The sequence below is a fragment of the Stenella coeruleoalba genome (assembly GCF_951394435.1).
Source record: "Stenella coeruleoalba genome assembly, chromosome: 14".
Taxonomy (NCBI): domain Eukaryota; kingdom Metazoa; phylum Chordata; class Mammalia; order Artiodactyla; family Delphinidae; genus Stenella; species Stenella coeruleoalba.
The window spans coordinates 65,358,407-65,366,869 of NC_137160.1; the positions used below are offsets into that span (position 1 = coordinate 65,358,407).

At 51.5% G+C, this 8,463-nt stretch overlaps 1 protein-coding gene across 1 annotated transcript; it reads left to right on the top strand.

Annotated features, from left to right (window-relative positions):
* Positions 1–4,597: 4,597 nt before the first annotated feature.
* On the top strand, positions 4,598–8,209 carry LOC307197471 (melanoma antigen preferentially expressed in tumors-like). Its single transcript, XM_079943384.1, has 3 exons — positions 4,598–4,895; positions 5,240–5,848; positions 7,331–8,209. The coding sequence occupies exons 1-3, from the start codon at positions 4,741–4,743 to the stop codon at positions 7,905–7,907; spliced, it is 1,341 nt and encodes a 446-aa protein (XP_079799510.1). The 5' UTR covers positions 4,598–4,740; the 3' UTR covers positions 7,908–8,209.
* The last annotated feature ends 254 nt before the right edge of the window (positions 8,210–8,463 follow it).

Below are 8,463 nucleotides of genomic sequence, written 5' to 3' on the forward strand. Positions count from 1 at the left end.
TATATACAATAAATTTTTTACAAGAGGGTATTGAAGCTAGTACTGCGGCTGATCGCCATGCGGTGCGGGAGTTGCAGGATTATGGGAAAGTTATGTGGAAAGATGTTTTAACCAACACCTGGAGAGGCCCGGATGATGTTCTTACACGATCTAGGGGGTCCTTATGTGTTTCCCCGCAGGGTCAAGAACCAGTTTGGGTGCCGGTACGTTGTACTAGAACGGTTGAAGACTGATGGCTTTTCTACGACAGTTATTTCTACTATGCTGCCTGTGGGGAACAATGCAGACTATGGAAGACACCTTTTGGGGGATAAGTAGAACCTGGCCGGTACCTATGCCAGTCCATGCTAAGAGTCGAGTACTCCCAATTTTATATGCTAGTGATTGCTCTATGCATACTCCTTGTATAGATCCGCAGAATATGGATTGGATATCATATAATGGCAGTTCTGTTAGAATTAATAGAACCCTTTGTTTTAGTTGGGATTTAAATGTAAGCTGTATAGGCTTGTTATGGAAAAGACTTGTTGCCTGGGATAATCCATTGAAACATAATCAAATGCCGTTTAATATGCTGTCTGAAGCCCTATCCAAAATATCTTTAGGTGCTCAATCTGGCTCAGGTGATGGAGCAAATGGCTCAGAGTTAATGAATGTGACTACTTTATTATTTTATCATGATGGAGTGATTCCTGTAAGGAATAAAAAAGTTAATCAGACCAGGGGAAATAACACGTTAAATTTTTTATCCTGTGTTCCAAATGTTAGGTACCCTCCGGTATTTACATCTTGTGCTGGTAAGGATTTTGCATCGTTGCAAGTTGCCCATGGTTTTCGATTATCATTTAATATAAAGTCTTTTGTGGGCAGGAAAGAATGTAATGCTTCTAATGTTACCTGGTATTCTGAAGGGTGGCCGTTTTATTCTTGGGTTGTGACTAATGATGCTGGCGCTAGCATGGATCTTTCTGCGTTGGCCATGATTTATTCTAGTAATGGCACCTTGTATAATGTAAGCGGGGAGGTTAAATTAGCTAATTTAAAGGTAGCTAATAAAAGTCAAATATATAAATTGAAATTACGTAATATACTAAATTCTTTGTATAATTATTCCAAACCTGCAGCTGTGATATGTGTACAACCCCCTTTTATGTTTTTATTGTCTAATGATACAGAAGGATGTAATAAGGGCGTTTCTTGCTGGATTTCACAATGTTGGAATGGAACAATCGTGCAGACTGCTGTAGTACTACGTATACCTACATTTGTTCCCATTCCAGTTAAGGCAGATCCCGCTACTTTTCCATTAGTTAATCTGGTGAGGCAGCGGCGGGATCTTGGGATTACTGCTGCACTTATAATTGCCTTAACTGCTTCTGTGACGGCGGCCGCCACTGCTGCTGCAGCAATGGTGAATCAGGTACAATCAGCTGCTGTAATTAATGGTATAGTAAAGCAGACGTCGCTAGCATTAGAAAATCAGAATCGTTTTAATACACATTTACATGCTGGCATTTTGTCTTTGAATCAACGGATGGATCTGCTGGAGGATGCCTTTGAAGAATTGTATGATATGCTTCAGCTTGGTTGTGTTGCTAAATTTAATCATCTTTGTGTTACTCCCTATAAAATTATAGGACGCTTGAACCAAAGTAAATTGATTGGAGAATATTTAAAAGGAAATTGGTCCGAAGAAGCAGAGAGACTGCTGTTTGAACAACGATTACAGATTATTCATCTTAATACTACTGAGTTACACCCTGCTTCTTTTGGGAATTTTGCTTTATGGCTATCCTCTACTTTTCTTTTCTTTAAAGAATGGGTAGGCATGGGGGCTTTTGGCATCCTTTGTGCAGTGGGGATCGCACTGTGCCTGTGGTTGGTGTGTCGTCTGAAACGTAAGTCACACACGCAGAAGATCATGTTGATGCAAGCCTTGGTGGCCATTGAAAACGGCCAGCCTGCCGGTGCCTGGATCTCCCTGCTAAACAAGTCCTAGTGGTTGCCCCTGCACAGGATGGCCATGAGCCATTGCACTCCTAGTGGGAGCCTCTGCTTGAAATCAGCCCTTGCACCCCGCGCTGTAAGCAGCATTGCACTATGGGAGGGTGATTTCTACCGCCCATGACGATAGCCCTTGAACAGCCATGTCCCCTTGGGGGCAAGACTTGTACGGGCGATCGTCGTGTGGTCTAAGGACATAAAGAAAAAGGGGGAGATGTGGGACGCCGCCAGGAAGGAGCTGGATTCTTGGTCCACGAGAAGGCAAAATCACATTTTTGCATCTTGCTTGCACTACCCAGGAGTGCCGCGTAAGGCGCCACGCGTGCATCCCGTGGATTGTAGGCGTAGCAATAAAGTGTCACATGTGCTGACACACACCAATCCAGGGCTGTTGTGTGGACCTTCTGGCCAGTATAAGCCTGCTATATTCTGCTGCGTAGGGTCTTCCTTCCATCTTTCTTCAACCAAGCTGTGCTCCAATAAAGTGTGATACGAGAAGAATCTTGCGTGTGGCGGCTCGTTATTCTGCTGGTCGGAAGCGGCCCGCCGCAGCCTTTGAAGGTCATGATGAGGGTTGAAGCTGCTGGACAGAGCCTGGGCTGGGATGTGGAAGAGGACGCCTGAGCCTCGGGGCAAGTCCTCTTCTGGTTGCAGCCCTTTGCTGACACCGATATGTGTGCTTGGCCCACGTTTGTTTCCCTCCCTGCCTCCAAGAGCCCAAAGAGCCCACAGCCCTGACCCCTCAGTGGCTTTCAGGCTGCATAAGGTGTGTCCCAGGTGTGGCCACCAGCACAGTTCCGGCCTCTCCCAGCCCACATGCCTACATTTCATCTTGTCAAGCCAATTTGCATATCCCCGCTTCTGGGAGGAAACACCCTTTGCTCCAGGGCCAGAGGGAGGAAGATTGAGTCTTGGGTTTGCCTTGGCTTTAAGGGATCCACCAGGTCCCCCCGTAGCCACTCCTGCTGGCAATTTCTCAGGCCCATCCTGACAAAGGTCTCTGAATTCCTCCAAACACAACACACTTTCCCTGGTCTTGGGTAATTTCCTTGGTCTCATTACAAACGCCCAGCCCCTCCCTCTTCCCAGCCAGCTCCTAGTTGTCATTTTGACCTGACCTCCTTTGGGGAAGCCTTAAGCCTCAAAATCTGGAGGACCCGCCATCCCTCAGTGTTACCTCTGTTCCCCCATGAACGGGCACACATTTTGCAGTTGTAGGTTACGTATAAGTGACTGTATGGTTCTCAGGAATTGTGTTATATTTCTTTTCCCTTTGGGGTGACACCACTAGGTCTGCACAAAGCTGTCTTAACTCAGACATTGGGATGGTTTTGATGTGGCCCATGCTCCTCGAACAAATATGCTTGCAGGTTGGTTTTCTTCTTTTATCTTTCGCTTTCACGAGTGGACAGAGGATCCTATCAGTTGTGTGTAAGGAGAAAGTCAAATCAGTGTTAGCTGGATGGATTTCCAGTAATAAGATTCCGCTTTCCATTTGAAATGGAAATTTCAGCTGGGATCTGAAAAGTGTGGCCAGGAAGGCCTCTCATGGCTCCTCAGGAGCCAGAGGAGGGACTCAGAGGCCTGAGCACATTGCTCCTTGCACCACACCCGCCCTGGCATCTGGGGCCTCGGGCCCTGACCACTGCCCCAGCCAGGGTCTCCACAGGACAGGCCATGCAGGCCAAGGTCCTGTAGAGAATTTTTCTTCGCCTTCTGTACACGTTTGCAGTAGCAGGCTTTGCTTTTGCTTCTATGTGAAGTTTTGCCTTAATCCCAAACGTTTTGATTTCTGCTCTGGTTATGCCACTCATAGACAGTTACAGTATTTCTTAACCAAATAGATTTTTTTTCTTTTATTGATGTAAGACATCTAATTAGTTGGAATTTTTGGATGACATGTTACATATTTGGTTTGTGACTAGTAATTATAGTTCATATCATTTATGGTTTTGTGATTTTTACTAGTTTAAAGGGCTTTTTTGGTTTGTTTTCATTTTAGAAATGAAAAGTTTTTTTTTAATTCCATGGAATAAAAAAAAATTCCATAATAATAATACTCATAGGTACATCTTGGAATCAGTTTTTATTTTTCTTGATCTCTAACATCACATGCTATCAAATACTGTCATGCTGCTTTATGGTTTCTGATTTAAAGATTTTTAAATGGGGTAACAGTACCCACTGTGTGGTACTCCTCCACCTTTCCCATCTGGGTTATTTGTTGGAGTTTAGGAAGAGACCATGTTGGGCTAAACTCCTTATTCCTGTTGTTTTCAGTCCTTGAGTGATAATCAGAAGCTTTTCTCCGGAGAGGGTGGGGTCAGCTGTCAGGCTTCTAGGTACCCACCTTTCAGAGGGGCTGGGATTAAATGCAGCATAGGTGGATATGGGATAGGGCGAGAGGTCACCTCGTCCCCTCATTGGGGCTGGCGCCAGCAGGGCCAGAGCTGTGGCCTTGTGGCCAGAGGGGTGTCTTTGGCCCTGCGTTGGGTCCCCTAGAGGGTGGAGGGACGGCAGGGTCGCCGGTCCTTGGCCGGAGAAGGACCCACCCCTTGCTCTCTGGTGTCCCTCCAGTACTTGAGCAGATTCTTCAGGGTGGGCATCCGGGCCCCGCCGAAACTCCTGGAACTGGCCGTCCAGAGCCTGCTGAGGGATGAGGCCTTGGCCATCGCCACTCTGGAGGAGCTGCCCGCTGAGCTCTTCCCACCCCTGTTCTCCGCGGCCTTTGCCGGGATGCACGGCCAGGCCGTGAAGGCGATGGTGCAGGCCTGGCCCTTCCCCTGCCTCCCGCTGGGGTCCCTGATGAAGGAGCACAAGCCTCACCTGGAGACCTTCCAAGCTGCAATCGACGGCCTGGACGTCCTGCTTGCCCAGGAGGTCCGCCCCAGGTGAGGGCGCCCCAGCAGGCGGGTGGGGCCTGGGGGTCTGAGCAAGACACAGCTGGCATCGGGTGGGGTGTGGTGCGGGGCCACGGGGAGGCCTTGGGGCCGTGGCGGGGCCACTCTGGGAATAGGCTTTCGGGCGTGCAGGGCTACTTAAGGTGCAGAGGTGACAAAAGGCACGTGGGCTCACCCCCTCCTCGTGGCGCTTAAAGTGGGGACCAGGAGGGGCCCCGGAAGCTCGAGGAGCAGCTGGTGTCTGGGGTGTAGCACCCTTGGCTGGGTTCTGAGCCGTGCGGTCCTGGTCCCCGTGGGTCTCCGCACAGCTCAGTGTGTCTCCCGTTGTCCCGCAGGCGGTGGAAGCTGCAGGTGCTGGATTTGCGCCGGAACGCCCACCAGGACTTCTGGACCGTGTGTTCCGGCACCAGGGCTGGTGTGTGCTCACTGCTGGAGCCTGAGGTGGCCCGGCCCGTGAGGAAGAGGCGCCGGGTGGAAGGTGCAAGGGCGTGGTCGAAGCAGACCTCGGCCCCCGTGGAGGTGCTCATAGACCTGTGCCTCAAGGAGGGCACCCCCGATGCGTCCCTAAGCTACCTCCTGAAGAAGGTCAAGCAGAGGAGGGGCTCACTCCGCCTGTGCTGTCAGAAGCTGAGGGTCTTCTCCATGCCGATGCAGAACATCAGGAAGATCCTGAAGCTGGTGCAGCTCGACTCTGTCCAGGACCTGGAGGTGAACTGCACCTGGAAGCTGGCCACCCTGGGCAGGTTCGCGCCGCACCTGGGCCAGATGGTCAACCTGCGCCGGCTGCTCCTCTCGCACATCCACATGACGCCGCACGCCGCCCCCGGCATGGAGGAGCGTTGCGTCAGCCAGCTCGCCTGCCAGTTTTCCAGCCTGCAGCACCTGCAGGAGCTCTACCTGGATTCCATCTCCTTCCTTGAGGGCCGCCTGGACCAGGTGCTCAGGTGAGGCGTGGCGCTGTCTCTCTGCAGACCAGGGCAGGCCTCTCTCGTTTCGTTATCCGTGGGGTGTCTGTCTACTGTCTGCCTGCCATGGATGGTGCCAGGGTGCACGGGCCACTCAGAGGTCCACACGATGCCGCCAGTCCGTCCCCCGGCATCTTGTCACATAGCCTCCCAGGTTAGGGTCAGAGGTGTGGCTTCAGTTAGATGCCTGTCAAAGGGGGCTCTTTGCTGGGATTCTGCATCGTGGGGGCTTTGGGCCAGGTGAGGGTGGCTTTGGGAATTCTTCCTGAGAGAGTGATGTCTAAGCTGAGATGATGGAAAATAACTAAGCAGGAGGACATTAACCAGGGGAAAGCCCATCCAACGTGAGGTTTCAAATCGGAAGCTCTGTGCTGAGCAGCTGGTCCACGTGAGCCTGTCCCTCCCACCTATCCCACTTTCCTGTCTGTCCCGGGTTGCTTTAGGCTCCAGGTGAGGTGTGATGTGGGAAATGGGTGATTGTGGAAATGACGGGGAGGGAGCAGGAGTGAAGAGTTGTGGCGTCCATCAGGACGTTAGCAGTTATTGCTCCTAAATAGTCCAGAGAAGAGAAACAAAAAGTCAAATGAGTATCATTATTGAAGTGGCTCCAATCTCGAGTCCAAATTACAACTATTGTTTGCTTCTAAGGCTTCTGATTATATAGGAATTCTTCAGTAACAGATGATTTCTTCTAGAAATGTGTTCTTCATTCTTAAAATAGAATCATAGCTTTACCTGGGACACAATGATGAAAGAGGAGAGAATGCAGCCCGATTTATTTGTGTGAAAGAGTTGGATTGATTTCCTTTCTGGCGACTGCAAACTCAAAACATTAAGAATAAACGTGTTCATGACACAAGGACAACAACAAACAAAAGAGTTGTGGAAAGTGAGGGATGGTGTGTGGCTGATACAGCGACCAGAGTTAGCCCCTGCCGGCTGGACCCCTGTGCACGTTGCCAGACCTTGCCTGGCTTAGCCCTTTAAGCACAGATCCCAGTACTCTCACTGGGAACAGAGAAACAGGTGATGGGGTCCAGGAGGCGGCAGGAAGGAAGCCCGAGTTGAAAGCAGTTTAGGTCATGTCTCCCAATACTGTAGTTTGCTGATCCCCTCTCTCACTTGGGACATGGGGTCAGGCTCCCCGGTGGGCACCTGCCATTGTTACCTTACCTGTGCTCACAACACCTGGCAGGGGTATGTCGTCCCCCGCTTGACGGGTGAGCACAGGGAGCACTTGAGGATTCCTTCCCTCGACCCCGTCACACGGCAGATAAGGGATGGGGAAGGACCCCGCTCAACCTTGGGCTGACCTGGCACCTCTCCTTTGACCATGCAGCCTCCTCCGGAAGACTGGGATCTGGTGAAATGGGCCTCTCTTCCCTTGAGGCCTGGGCCACCCCACATCCCTCCGCCCACCACCTCCATCCTCCCGGGCCTGACTGCTCTGTCTCTCTCCAGGTGTCTGAAGAACCCCCTGGAGACCTTGTCGATTACCAAGTGCCTGATTTCAGAGGCAGACCTGATGCATCTGTCGCAGTGGCCGAGCGTCAGCCAGCTGAAGGATCTGAGCCTTAGCGGGGTCAACCTGACCAGCATAAGCTCCAAGCCCCTCTGGGTCCTGATCGAGAAGGCCTCGGCCACCCTCCAGGACCTGGACCTGGACGAGTGTGGCATCATGGACTCCCAGTTCAGCGCCCTCCTGCCCGCCCTGAGCCACTGCTCCCAGCTCACCACCTTCAGTTTCTGCGGCAACCCCATCTCGATGGCTGTGCTGGAGAGCCTGCTGCGCCACACCGTGGGGCTGAGCAAGCTGAGCCTCGTGCTGTACCCCGCGCCCTTGGAGAGCTACGAGGACGTGCACGGCACCGTCCACCTGGGCCGCCTGGCGCACCTGCACGCCCGGCTCAAGCAGGTGCTGCAGGAGTTGGGGCTTCCCAGTATGGTCTGGTTCAGCGGCGACCCCTGTCCGCACTGTGGCGACAGGACCTTCTACAACCCAGAGCCCATCCTGTGCCCCTGTTACATGGCCGCCTAGCCCAGCGAACAAGCCGCAGGCTTTGTCGCGGGCACGCGGACACTGCCGCTCAGACGTCAGCGCATCTCGAAGAAACACAAGCTATAGTTTCAGACAGTTGTTCATTGTTAGCGGGAAAAGGAAAGGTGATTCAGAGCTGGGCGGGGGGGATGGTGACTTGGGGGATTGATGGGATCTTCGGGGAGATGCATCTTGTAGAGTTAGAAATGTGAATCTAAATTTCTAGAGGGGGATTCAGGCTTGAGAAGTAGATAGGGGCGTTACCCCTACGTGGATAGTTATAAAGAAATGGTCAGAAATAAAGGGAACCTCAGTGTCATTCACCTGGTGTTCGCTGTGATCTGTGACCGTGATTCTCCCGTTTAAACCTCAGTAATCTCTTGTTAGTGATTAAGTAAGAAGCCAGCCTGTGTGAGGCCCAGGCAGCCTAGGCTGGACGAGGTTCGGCCCCAAGAGTTAACAGCACCATTTCTCCCTCCCTTTGGTCTTGTTTCTGGATCACCTGTTAGGTCCTCACTTACTTCTGTGCCTGTTCAGTCTATCATTGCACACAAGG